The sequence below is a fragment of the Cherax quadricarinatus genome, chromosome 17 (genome assembly GCF_038502225.1).
Source record: "Cherax quadricarinatus isolate ZL_2023a chromosome 17, ASM3850222v1, whole genome shotgun sequence".
NCBI classification, from domain to species: Eukaryota; Metazoa; Arthropoda; class Malacostraca; order Decapoda; family Parastacidae; genus Cherax; species Cherax quadricarinatus.
In genome coordinates, this window is record NC_091308.1 from 4,341,500 (window position 1) to 4,356,094 (window position 14,595).

The window sequence follows — 14,595 nt, forward strand, 5'->3', positions numbered from 1 at the left end:
TTTCGCTCCCCCATACTAAGTTACTGTGATATAATTAAATCTTTTTGAGAAAGTATGATACTATCTTTGGTTAAGCCATCATATACCGTCACTATGTATCTATAATAACTATTCAATACTGTCCAATTCTAAATATAACGTACATACCAGTATAAAGCTAATCTAAAAAAAAAATAAAAAATCGTTGCTTTACAACAGGCACAACACATGGAAGGCTGTGATTTTAATACTTTTATAACAAAAAGCTCTATTATAGCTTTACTTTGTCCTTTATCAGAGCCCAGGAAACTGACCTAAGACAGGACACTGAATTGTCTAGACCTCAAGATCAAGACCAGACTCTTACGGCTGGAAAACACTATATATTCCACGGAACTTTAAGTCAATGCTGAAAATTATTTACCTTCGTCGTAATCTAACTTCCTAACGTCTCTATGCCGCGACATCTTGTAAAAGGAATATCAAAATATGCGTCAATGAAATTCCGTTGCGAGTGCCACAGACCATGTTGGAGTTGTCTCAACTTCTGGCATATACTTTCTACCGAAATTGAGCATATTGCAATAAATATATTTAGAGTCGAATGCATTGAACATGTTTCAAAAATTATATGATAATTTTCGTGTTAGGTAAGGGTCACTGTGTTTAATATTACGCTAGCAAAATAAAAATAATAGAGCCAAAGCCAATGACAAACTACCCATGCGGGGACACACGACAAGAAGCAAAATAAAGATGGCAGAGCAGTTTTCCCGGGAATTTTGAGATTTATATTACCTCAAAGTTTATTCTCTATAAGAATTACAATGCTGAGTTTACAGAATTTGGTTATTGTGTGGTTTACATATAGTTAAATAATAATTACAGAGTGTACCACTAGAACACCTAGCATGGCTAGGCATTTCGGGCAGACTTAGTTTAATTCTTAATTTTAAAATATTACAAATTATGAGGTAAGTTGGTATTATGGCTAAGTGACTAAATACTAGTTTGTGAGTTTAGCAATGTGAATGCTTTTGTTTTGGCACAGTACATAGTTTCAGTATTGGAGTATCACAGGATTCATTATTTTAAGATTGAGATTAATATTTCTGTTTATGGTCAAATGGGTGAGTGAGTGTAAGTGTGAACCGCCAGGTGGTATTCGTGTAGTTAGTTGATGGGGTGTATCAGGGAGATAAGATGTTTTCTAATGGTAGTTTTGAAGGTGATGAATGTGTCTGCAGTTCTAGAGTTCTCAGGTAGGGTGTTCTAGATTTTAGGGCCTTTGACATACATTGAATTTTTGTAAAGGTTTAGTCGGACACGGGGAATGTCGTAGAGATGTTTGTGTCTGGTGTTATGCCTGTGGGTTCTGTCACAACTATCAAGAAAGCGTTTTAGGTCAAGGTTGATATTGGAGTTTAAGGTCATGTAGATGTAGATTGCACAGTAGTAAGTGTGGATGTACTGAACAGGGAGTAAGTTTAGATCTATGAAGAGTGGGGGGGGGGTGTTGCCAGGGATGGGATTTAGTGATTATTCTTACTGCAGCTTTTTGTTGGGTTATTATTGGCTTTAGGTGTGTTGCTGCAGTTGATCCCCAAGCACAAATAGCATAGGTGAGGTATGGATAAATAAGTGAGTGGTATAGTGTGAGAAGGGCATTTTGCGGCACGTCGTATCGTATCTTGGAGAGGATCCCAACCTGGAGATGATGTAAGATTTCTACAATAAATATTATCATTCAAATGCGTAGTTCTTAACTGTCCACGTGTCTTTTGTCACTTTGTCAAAGCTGTATACATAATTTTGCAACAATTGTATACCCTCTGGCAAAAAAAAACTTACTTAACTTTGCGAGATATCCAGATATCACCAACAAATAATTGTAATGACTCGTAATACACATCCAACTTGTCACTGTATTTGACTTCGTCGCTAGTTAAGCTGATTTAATAGTCCAGTAAGAAAATATAAGACTTCTCGGTAAATATAGACTAAGATCCCTGGTATACCTGGAGAGAGTTCCGAGGGTCAACGCTCCCGCGGCCCGGTCTGTGACCAGGCCTCATGGTGGATCAGGGCCTGATCAACCAGGCTGTTACTGCTGGCTGCACGCAATCCAACGTACGAGCCACAGCCCGGCTGGTCAGGTACCGACTTTAGGTGCATGCCAAGTGCCTGCTTGAAGACAGCCAGGGGTCTATTGTTAATCCCCCTTATGTATGCTGGGAGGCAGTTGAACAGTCTTGGGTCCCTGACACTTGTGTTGTCTCTTAACGTGCTAGTGACACCCCTGCTTTTCATTGGGGGGATGTTGCATCGTCTGCCAAGTCTTTTGCTTTCGTAGTGAGTGATTTTCGTGTGCAAGTTTGGTATTAGTCCCTCTAGGATTTTCCAGGTGTATATAATCGTGTATCTCTCCCGCCTGAGTTCCAGGGAGTACAGGTTCAGGAACTTTAAGCGCTCCCAGTAATTGAGGTGTTTTATCTCCGTTATGAGTGCCGTGAAGGTTCTCTGTACATTTTCTAGGTCAGCAATTTCACCTGCCTTGAAAGGTGTTGTTAGTGTGCAGCAATATTCCAGCCTAGATAGAACAAACGACCTGAAGAGTGTCATCATGGGCTTGGCATCCCTAGTTCTGAAGATTCTCATTACGCATCCTGTCATTTTTCTAGCAGATGCGATTGATACAATCTTATGGTCCTTGAACGTGAGATCCTTCGACATGATCACTCACAAGTCTTTGACGTTAGTTTATCGCTCTATTTTGTGGCTGAAATTTGTTTTATACTCTGATGAAGTTTTAATTTCCTCATGTTTACCATATCGGAGTAATTGAAATTTCTCATCGTTGAACTTCATATTGTTTTCTGCAGCCCATTGAAAGATTTGGTTGATGTCCGCCTGGAGCTTTGCAGTGTCTGCAATGGAAGACACTTTCATGCAGATTCGGGTGTCATCTGCAAAGGAAGACACGGTGATGTGGCTGACATTTTTGTCTATGTCAGGTATGAGGATGAGAAACAAGATGGGAGCGAGTAGCGAGTACTGTGCCTTGCGGAACAGAGCTTTTCACCGTAGCCACCTCAGACTTTACTCTGTTGACTACTCTTTGTGTTCTGTTTGTGAGGAAATTATAGATCCATCTACAAACTTTTCCTGTTATTCCTTCAGTACGCATTTTGTGCGCTATTACGCCACGGTCACACTTGTCGAAGGCTTTTGCAAAGTCTGCGAATATTACATCTGCATTCTTTTTGTCTTCTAGTGCATCTATGACCTTGTCGTAGTGATCCAGTAGTTGGGACAGTCAGGAGCGACCTGCTCTAAACCCATGTTGCCCTGGGTTGTGTAATTGATGGGTATCTAGATGGGTGGTGATCTTGCTTCTTAGGACCCTTTCAAAGATTTTTATGATATGGGATGTTAGTGCTATCGGTCTTTAGTTCTTTGCTATTGCTTTACTGCCCCCTTTGTGGAGTGGGGCTATGTTGTTTTTATTAACTGTGGGACGACCCCAGTGTCCATGTTCCCTCTCCATAGGATGTTAAAAACACGTGGTAGGGGTTTCTTGCAGTTCTTGATGAACACTAAGTTCCATGAGCCTGGCCCTGGGGCAGAGTGGATGGGCATGTCATTTATCGCCTGTTCGAAGTCATCTGGCGTCAGGATAACATCGGATAGGCTTGTGTTTACCAAATTCTGTGGCTCTCTCATAAAAAATTCATTTAGATCTTCGACTCTCAGTCTGGTTAGAGGCTTGCTAAAAACTGAGTCATATTGGGACTTGAGTAGCTCACTCATTTCCTTGCTGTCATCTGTGTAGGGCCAATCTTGCTTAAGTAGGGGGCCAGTACTGGATCTATAATTAATAGAAAAAATAAAAAGATTGATATTTGATAAATGTTAAATATTTATTAACACAAATTTCATAAATAAATGTCCAAATCTGTAACAGTTTATTAGGTAGAAATTAATCCTATTTTGAAAGCAAATGGATTATTAAATCAACATTAGCTGTATGAAGGTTATTAAGCTCGTTTTGACAGCAAGTACCCCATGACCTGGTGGCTAAAGCTCTCCCTTCACATGGCGCAGTTTTGTGGTTCGATTCCCGGTGAGGTTAGAAACACTGGGCGTGTTTCCTTACACCGGTTGTCTATGTTCCCCATCAGTAAAATGGATACCTGGGTGTTAGTCGACTGGTGTGGGTCGCTTCCTTGGACAAAACTGACCTAATTTGCCCGAAATGCTCTGAGAGCATAACAAGCGACTTTCAGTACAGTAGTATGTCCTTGTTGTCAGCTAGGCCTGTGTACCTTGTACATGTACTTGTAGAAATAAAGATTGTGGAAAATTTTTGATTTTCCGAAGCTATAGCGCCTAATAGGTGTTTAATGTGTCGATATGAGTCAAAAATGTATTTGACAATAGGATAGAACCAAGAGTTCCCTTTGCGCATGCGCGGATGTGCGGGGGTATAGGTCGACTCGGGCCATGGGGGTGGCGGCAGTGTTTTGAATGGGTGAGGAGGCTGTGAAAACCGGGGATGAGGAAACGGGCGTTCACGGCGGCCTAAGAATTAACATAGGCCTCATTTCATAATAGGAAGTGTCGTGACTGTCCCTAGTGAAGAGTGAGGGAACGTGATTTGCGGGACCACCGTAATAAAATGGTAAAATTAGTGAATAATGATAGGACCGGTGCTGACTGGTGCGACGCCATGGTGTGTGTCCAGGGGAAATACCCGTGAGTTAATCCTTACTCATCGGCCTCAGATCTTAATGGAGTGACCTCTAATGTGTATAATAATTATGAGACGTTAAATCGTCTTGTGAATGGTAATGTAATCAGTGATAATAACATTAAGTTAAGAGAATGCGGGATGTGAAATAGAGCGCCCTGCTCCGAGTGAACGCGTGATTATCGTATCGAGGATAGTGAAGTTTTATGGTATCACGACTTCTAAACCGGGACAAACCAACGGATACCTCGTTCTGCTGGAATAAGAACCTTGTCGGTGTGGCGGGACGTCGAAATGAGATGGTGAATGGTGGAAATAAGGAGCATCAATCACCCCCAGTTAAGTAACCCTTCTAGTTATAACAGACTGATACTGGCCAGTTAGGTATGTTTTAATTGGATAGGTTAAGGGTGATCCAGCCACATCAAGTGACCACCAGGGAATATCTGGTAAGCGGTGGGATTATGTACAAATGTTTTTCCTTGATGGATGTATCCATGTGTATCCTACCCCCCCCCCCTTCATTCAGTTAAACTAATATAATTTATACAGTCCACAATTAATTAATAGCGCCGTGCTTGAGGGTGCTACCCAATTTATACTGGTCTCGGATAGATGTGGACAAGATTGTGAGGGTCGAGGGGCCACCTGTAGTGACCAGAGGTGGTTAAGTTTTCTCACATGTCTACACGGGGTGACTACGGTAAACAATATGGTTGTCTCCCAATGAGATTACTTGTATGTATATAATGTTGAGGTACATACAGGTAAGCACCCTAAAAAAATTTCCAGTAGTAGTATTAGTATTATTACTAATAACCCTTAATGACTATATGTGTGTTATCAAGTTTATTTATTTATTTATTTATTTATTTATTTATTATCAATTTGAGCACACATACAGAGGTACAAAAAAAATACAGATAAGAGCAGCATGCCAAAGCCACTTATACTATGCATAGCATTACGGGCTGGCTTAAAATTAACTTAAGATTAACTAAGCAATGATGAAATCAGTGATAAAACATTAATGTAAACAGATTACTATAAAGCACAAGTGAGTATTACAAAGACAGGTCATATGGTTGCATTCAGTCATATGAAGGATTCTGTTAGGTAGTGTATTTAAAAAATAATAAAGTTAGATTCGGTTTTAGGTTTAACATTTATGTGATATAATTGTGAGAAACATTTAAGATATACAATTTATAAGGTTCAGTTATTCAGTATTTATTTGGTTTTGGGTGAGTAAGTGATCTTTGAGTAGAGACTTGAATTTATAAACAGGTAGTGTTTCTTTTATATTTACAGGTAATGAATTCCAGATTTTAGGGCCTTTTATGTGCATTGAGTTTTTGCATTGTGTGAGATGGACACGAGGAACATCAAAGAGTGATCTGTGCCTTGTGTTATGGTCATGTGTTCTGTTGAGGTTGGCAAGGAGATGTTTGAGGGGAGGGTTAATATCAGAGTTAAGTGTTCTATGTATGTAATAGGTGCAGTAATAAGTATGGATGTTTTGTATGGTGAGTAGGTTTAGTGTATTGAATATTGGTGGAGTGTGCTGCCTGTAGTGAGAATTTGTTATCATTCTAACTGCAGCCTTTTGTTGGGTAATTAGTGGTCTGAGATGGTTAATTGTTGTTGAGCCCCATGCACAAATTCCATAGGTGAGATAGGGGTAAATAAGAGTGATATAGGGCCAGGAGGGCTGACTGTGGAACATAGTACCGTATCTTCGATAGTATGCCTACAGTCTTGGAAATTTTCTTAGAAATTTGTTGTATATGTGTATGAAATTTGAGTCTATTATCAAGGTGGATTCCTAAGAATTTTCCCTCTGTTAGCTTTGTGATAGGTGATCCGTTTATCATTATGTTAAGAGGGACATCTGTAGCTCTGTTACCAAACTGAATGAAGTACGTTTTGTCAATGTTTAGTGTAAGTTTGTTAGTCCTCATCCAGGTAGATATTTTCTGTAATTCGGTATTTACAGTATTGGCTAGTGTGACTGGGCTCGGGTGAGAGAAGACGTATGTAGTGTCATCTGCAAATAGTGTGGGTTTGAGTAATTGCGAAGCATTTGGAAAGTCATTTATGTATAGGAGAAAGAGAAGAGGGCCAAGGACACTTCCCTGTGGGACACCAACTGTAATTGGTTGCGCAGAAGAGTTTGCCCCATTTGCGTACACATATTGGCTTCTGTTGCCGAGGTATGACTTGAGGTAGTTGAGGGAGTGCCCTCTTATACCATAGTGTGACAATTTTACGTGGAGCAAGTCATGGTCAACTGTATCAAAAGCTTTACGTAAGTCAATGAAGATCCCCAGTGGGACTTCTTTTTTCTCTATTGCAGTGTATATATGTTCTAGCATGTGTATAATAGCATCATTAGTATTTTTATTAGGCCTGAATCCAAATTGGCAGGGGTTGAGTATGTTTTGGGAGATAAGGTAGGAGTAGATTCGTTTATGAATTAATTTTTCGAAGATTTTTGAGAGAGGGTGTAAGTTGGATATTGGCCTATAGTTATTCAACTCTGTTTGGTCTCCTCCTTTGTGGATCGGGGTGACCCTTGCTATTTTGAGTATTGTAGGGAAGGTGGAGGATTCAATGGATTTGTTAAAGAGTGTTGCAATGATTGGAGATAGCACTTGTGACACTTTTTTGTATATAAAGGGTGGTAAGGTACTTAAATCTCCTGCCTTGTTTTTTAGTGCATTGATAATAAGGGAGACTTCGTATGGGTTAGTCGGAGCTAGGAACGGCATGTAGAGTGATCCGATCATCACTAACTGTATTGCGGAACCAATAAATTTATACCTTCATAAATCTAGATTTATTCACTTTAAATCCATCTTTTCGAATTCTCTCTTGACTAGATATCCTTGTGGAAATTAAATCACTTGCATGTACCTCAACATTACATTCATAGAAGTAATCTCATGGGAGGTGACAACCATACATTGTTTGCAGTAGTTACCCCGTGTAGAAGTGCGAGAAAACTTAAGCCACCCCTGGTCGCTGCAGGTGGCTCCTGCGACCACACAAATTCAATTCAATTCAATTCAATTCAAAGTTTATTCTCTATAAGGATTACAACGCTGAGTTTACATAATTTGGTTATTGTGTGGTTTACATTTAGTTAAATAATGATTACAGAGTGTACCACTAGAACACCTAGCATGGCTAGGCATTTCTGGCAGACTTAGTTTAATTCTTAATTTTAAAATATTACAAATTATGAGGTAAGTTGGTATTATGGCTAAGTGACTAAATACTAGTTTGTGAGTTTAGCAATGTGAATGCTTTTGTTTTGGCACAGTACATAGTTTCAGTATTGGAGTATCACAGGATTCGTTATTTTAAGATTGAGATTAATGTTTCTGTTTATGGTCAAATGGGTGAGTGAGTGTAAGTGTGAACCGCCAGGTGGTATTCGTGTAGTTAGTTGATGGGGTGTATCAGGGAGATAAGATGTTTTCTAATGGTAGTTTTGAAGGTGATGAATGTGTCTGCAGTTCTAGAGTTCTCAGGTAGGGTGTTCCAGATTTTAGGGTCTTTGACATACATTGAATTTTTGTAAAGGTTTAGTCAGACACAGGGAATGTCGTAGAGATGTTTGTGTCTAGTGTTATGCCTGTGGGTTCTGTCACAACTATCAAGAAAGCGTTTTAGGTCAAGGTTGATATTGGAGTTTAAGGTCCTGTAGATGTAAATTGCACAGTAGTAAGTGTGGATGTACTGAACAGGGAGTAAGTTTAGATCTATGAAGAGTGGGGGGGGGGTGTGTTGCCAGGGATGGGATTTAGTGATTATTCTTATTGCAGCTTTTTGTTGGGTTATTATTGGCTTTAGGTGTGTTGCTGCAGTTGATCCCCAAGCACAAATAGCATAGGTGAGGTATGGATAAATATGTGAGTGGTATAGTGTGAGAAGGGTATTTTGTGGCACGTAGTATCGTATCTTGGAGAGGATCCCAACCGTTTTGGATATTTTTTTGGTTATGTGTTGGATATGGGTGCTGAAATTCAGGTTGTTGTCAAGGTATAGGCCTAGGAATTTGCCCTCATTATGTCTGGTAATTAGAGTGTTGTCGATCTTAATGTTAATTTGTGCATCTCCTGCTCTGCTACCAAACATAATATAGTAGGTTTTGTCAGTGTTAAGCGTAAGTTTATTGGGTGTCATCCAAGTCGATATTTTGATAAGCTCCTCGTTAACAATGGTGTTGAGGGTGGCAAGATTAGGGTGAGAGATGACACAAGTCGTGTCGTCAGCAAAGAGAATGGGTTTCAGGTGTTGGGATACGTTTGGAAGATCATTGATGTGTATGAGGAAGAGCAGGGGACCAAGGACACTTCCCTGCGGAACTCCAGTATCAAGTGGCCGTGTTGTTGATGCTGTGTCTTTAATGGTGACATACTGATACCTATTAGTAAGGTAAGATTTGAAATAAGCAAGCGCATGGCCTCTTATACCGTAATGGTCAAGTTTGTGGAGTAGGATGTCGTGGTCTACTGTGTCAAAAGCTTTTCTTAGGTCAATAAAAATTCCTAGTGGATATTCCTTATCTAACCACATCTAACCTAGACCAGTACCGTAGTTTAAGGTTGGGTAACACCAATGGGTATAGCGTTACAAATAACTTGTGGACTGCATGTATAAATTGCACCGATTAGAAAAGGTGGGATGGGGTTACATGTGAACATAACGAAACTACCACTTACGAGATTTTCTCTGGTGGTCACTTGATGTAACTGGATCACCCACAACCTATCATTATAACATACCTAAATGGCCAGTATCAGTTTGCTATAACTAGATAGGTTACTTAACTGTGGGTGGTTGATGCTCCTTATTTCCTCCATCCACCATCTCATTTCGATGTCCTGCTACACCGATACGGTTCTTTTTCCAGCAGGACGAGGTATCTGTTGGTATGTCCCGGTTTAGGAGCCGTGACTCCGTAAAACCTCCACGATCCCCGGGACCGGAATCACGAGGTTAATATGTGCTCACTCACTCGAGGAATGGCGGCTCATATCACTTCAACCATTTCTTAACTTAGTGTTATTATCACTGATTTCACTACAATTCACAAGACGACTTAATGTCTCGTGAATTTTACACACATTAGAGGTCGCTCCATTAAGATCTGAGCTCGATGAGCGTCGATTAAATAGTTGGTAATCTTCCTCCCGAACACTCGTCATGGCATGCCCCGTCGGACCCGCTTGGCGTCCCTCACTATTTACTAATTTTACCACCTGCTTATAGTGGTCCCGCAAATTACGTTCCTTCACTCTTCATTAGGAACAGTTACGACACTTCCTATTATGAAGTGGGACCACTAATCACGTTTCGACCGTCAGAGCCGCCAATTTCCTGGTTCCAGTTAACTAGCACACTCTCCCTGCCCTATATCCCCAACGAGACTCCGTATGCTCCGTCAAGACCTCCCCTCTGCCCATCGGCGTAGGCACAGAGGTTCCACCTGTTGGTTCTCTTCCATTTTCAAATACATTGTTTGACCAACATTAACACATTAAACACCTATTAGGCACTACAGCTTCGGAAAATTAAATACTTTCCACAATCCTTATATAGCCTTTATTTATGCCTGTCTTCCACTGGCATGCCTTATGATATCTCCTCTCATTCTATTTATATTCTACGAAAGATTTCTCATACAGTGACTTAAGGATGAAAGGATACTTTGGACATTTTTTTTGGCTGGGGGGGGGGAAGGGTTCTGAGACCTTGGCCACTCCCACCGTCACAAGAGAATGTGAGAGCACAGTAATATACAGCGGAGAGAGCATGCATGTTACTGGTGAAAAATAGGTGACAGCGTCTGATCTATTAGCACGTGGCAGCAGGAACCCAGGGTGGTGACTCAATACTCCAAACGGACATCAACCAAATCTTTAAACGGGCCACGAAAAACAACATGAAGTTCAATGAAGAGAAATTTCAGTAACTCCGATGTGGAAAACTCTAGGAAATTAAAACCGTATCGAAGTATGAAACAAATTCCAATCACACAATAGAGCTAAAAACTAATGTGAATGACCTGTTAGTGATAATGTCAGAGGATCTCACTTTCAAGGAGCTCAACAATGTTTCTATCACATCTGCTAAGAAAATGAAAGGATGGATAGTGAGAACCTTCAAAACTAGGGATGCCAAGCCCATGATGATTCTCTTCAAATCGCTTGTTCTCTCTAGGCTGGGATATCTGGAAAAACAGATGGGACAAATCTTTCAGTGGGCTGCAGAAAACAATATGAAGTTCAACGATGAGAAATTTCAATTACTCAGATATGGTAAACACGAGGAAATTAAATCTTCATCAGAGTACAAAACAAATTCTGGCCACAAAATAGAGCGAAACACCAACGTCAAAGACCTGGGAGTGATCATGTCGGAGGATCTCACCTTCAAGGACCATAACATTGTATCAATCGCATCTGCTAGAAAAATGACAGGATGGATAATGAGAACCTTCAAAACTAGGGAGGCCAAGCCCATGATGACACTCTTCAGGTCACTTGTTCTATCTAGGCTGGAATATTGCTGCACACTAACAGCACCTTTCAAGGCAGGTGAAATTGCCAGGAGGCAGCTCAGACGAGAACTCACGCACCTACGAGCTTTGAAATCTCTGCACAAAATTCAACTACAACAAGGTCCTAGATGCACTAGAAGACAAAAAGAATGCAGATGTAATATACACAGACTTTGCAAAAGCCTTCGACAAGTGTGACCATGGCGAAATAGCGCACAAAATGCGTGCCAAAGGAATAACAGGAAAAGTTGGTAAATGGATCTATAATTTCCTCACAAAAAGCACAAAGAGTAGTAGTCAACAGAGTAAAGTCTGAGGCAGCTACGGTGAAAAGCTGTGTTCCGCAAGGCACAGTACTCGCTCCCATCTTGTTTCTCATCCTCATACCTGACATAGACAAGGATGTCAGCCACAGCACCGTGTCTTCCTTTGCAGATGACACCCGAATCTGCATGACAGTGTCTTCCATTGCAGACACTGCAAGGCTCCAGGCGGACATCAACCAAATCTTTCAATGGGCTGCAGAAAACAATATGAAGTTCAACGATGAGAAATTTCAATTACTTCGTATGGTAAACATGAGGAAATTAAAACTTCATCAGAGTATAAAACAAATTCCAGCAACAAAATAGAGCGAAAAACTAACGTCAAAGACATGGGAGTGATCATGTCGGAGGATCTCACGTTCAAGGACCGTAACATTGTATCAATCGCATCTGCTAGAAAAATGACAGGATGGATAATGAGAACCTTCAAAACTAGGGATGCCAAGCCCATGATGACACTCTTCAGGTCGCTTGTTCTATCTAGGCTGGAATATTGCTGCACACTAACAGCACCTTTCAAGGCAGGCGAAATTGCTAACCTAGAAAATGTACAGAGAACCTTCACGGCGCGCATAACGGAGATAAAACACCTCAGTTACTGGGAGCGCTTGAAGTTCCTGAACCTGTACTCCCTGGAACGCAGGCGGGAGAGATACATGATTATATACACCTGGAAAATCCTAGAGGGACTAATACCGAACTTGCACACGAAAATCACTCTCTACGAAAGCAAAAGACTTGGAAGACGATGCAACATCCCCCCAATGAAAAGCAGGGGTGTCACTAGCACAATAAGTGTCAGGGGCCTAAGACTGTTCAACTGCCTCCCAGCATACATAAGGGGGATTACCAATAGACCCCTGGCTGTCTTCAAGCAGGCACTGGACAAGCACCTAAAGTCGGTACCTGACCAGCCGGGCTGTGGCTCGTACGTTGGATTGCGTGCAGCCAGCAGTAACAGCCTGGTTGATCAGGCTCTGATCCTCTATGAGGCCTGGTCACAGTCCGGGCCGCGGGGGCGTTGACCCCCGGAACTCTCTCCAAGTAAACTCCAGGTTATTTACAGCCTGAAGGATTTATAGATCACTGTATTTAGCTTTTCTCGATTTTTTTCCGTCTCCACCACAACAAATGCTATGTTATCACTATAGTTGGCTGGTGAAGGTTGCTGGTGGAAAGTCTCTTTTACTGGAGTAATATTTGCTTCTCGTTGTTTATATTGCGACCGCTGCTAACTACAGGTTATATGAATTTCCCCTGTATACGTCTAGTATTTCAAAAATGAAGAAAAAACTATGTGTTACCTTGCAACAGTACATCACGTCCAAAAACCACTCTCTGTTCACCATCAGTGTGGCATGGTAGAGAAGGATACACTCATTCTAGTGTCAACTTCCAGCCGGTGCAGGTCACTCCGATGCTCGCGCACCCACCATTCTATTTTCTGGCTTCCTCAAGAACTCGAGCAGCACTCTTAAAAGACACAAATATGGAGCTCAGCGAAAACTCCAGTAAGAAAGTACCAATCGGAGTCTCCAGGATTGAGGGTGACCCATTGGCTGTCACTTGGACGGAGAGATATAGTGACACTCTGGATAAGTACTGGAAAAAACTACCACGTGTGTTGGGTTCAGTCATTGCGAGTGTCGCCGTCTTTATCATGGGATCAACCATCAGAGGTATGATATCGTGATTATTATAATCATGGGGAAGCGCAAAACCCGTAGGATTATACAGCGCCTGTAGTGAGTGGAAGGTATTCAGGCTTAATTCAAGGAACTGGAGCACAGATCCAATTTCCTAGATCAAGAGCCCCTCACCAGCGTCAAGGAACCTCCCTTGAGGGGTATGATTTCATGAGCAAAGTGAAGTGTGCCTAGTAACTATGGTAACAAGCTTACAAACGTAAAACGTAATTAGAATAGCGGTCCAGATATAATGTTGGTCTGCAATACGTGTTTTTCCACCTGCAGTGAGTATATCGTTACGTCCTCACTAGTCAGGTTTATTCGCTTAGTTTGGTTCTGGTTTTGCAACACTGGATACCGTGTTGAAAAACCTTATGCAACTTTTAAAGTCATTTTGGTAAGTATAGTTTCAGAGTGACTGTCACAACAACACCTATACTTAACCTACCATTGACAGAAGTAACAAAGTTGAGAGATAACTGAGAACAGGGAGAAAACTCTACTCCTTTGTTCTCATCTCATTGAAGGTGTACAGTTAGGATGTACAGCAGTGTACCGGGGGAGGTATATTAGTATACCTGGTAGATAAACCCAGTATAAATAATATTGCTGTATTTGTATATACATTTGTACTCTGCCCATCTCATTTTCCCTATATCCATTGGAAAGTGCTAAACCCACTGGGACTTCATACATCTCCTTGGGAATGGGAGAGATAATCAGATGTGACTCGGTGAAGTTAAAGATATGGCAGCTCCAATTCCTTGGATCAAGGCATCATTTGCCTCCCTGAATGGTTAGTTTAATATGTTTATTATGCACCCCATACCCATCCTGTGGGCGGTAGTCAAAAGATTACAGAGGTACATAATTGGTCCAGGGACTGGACTCCAAAGTTTTGATAGCTGAGCAAGTTACAGAGGTAATGAACTCACAATTTACAAAGGTAATGAACTCCCAATTTACAAAGGTAATGAACTCCAGGTAGGTCTGGTTACAATCATGACAAGTTACAAAGGTATTTACAGATTACAGAGGTACGTAATGGGTCCAGGGACTGGGCCCCCAAAGTTTTGATAGCTGAACTAGGTACAAAGGTAATGAACTCACAAGTTACAAAGGTAATGAATTCTGTAATAATGGTTACTTACGTTTATACATGGCTACAATCATGAACAAATTATAGTGTAATGAGCAATTCACACTTCCACACCCGGTCACAACTGTAGTGAGTTATTGGTGTAAATATTGATTGTTGAGTCACACACACACACACACACA

The 14,595-nt window shown here is 41.1% G+C and overlaps 2 protein-coding genes across 2 annotated transcripts in view; one reads left to right on the plus strand and one right to left on the minus strand.

Annotated features, from left to right (window-relative positions):
- Positions 1-558, minus strand: part of HBS1 (translation elongation factor EF-1alpha (GTPase) HBS1) — a 37,110-nt gene extending 36,552 nt beyond the window's left edge. Inside the window, exon 1 of the mRNA XM_070085734.1 lies at positions 404-558. Within this exon, the coding sequence (XP_069941835.1) occupies positions 404-446 (43 nt within the window). The 5' untranslated portion in view covers positions 447-558. The remainder of the gene's footprint in view (positions 1-403) is intronic.
- Positions 559-13,024: 12,466 nt separating this feature from the next.
- The window catches only part of LOC128686256 (uncharacterized), a 58,164-nt gene continuing 56,593 nt past the window's right edge, over positions 13,025-14,595 (plus strand). Inside the window, exon 1 of the mRNA XM_070085739.1 lies at positions 13,025-13,305. Coding sequence (XP_069941840.1) covers positions 13,044-13,305 — 262 coding nt within the window. The 5' untranslated portion in view covers positions 13,025-13,043. The remainder of the gene's footprint in view (positions 13,306-14,595) is intronic.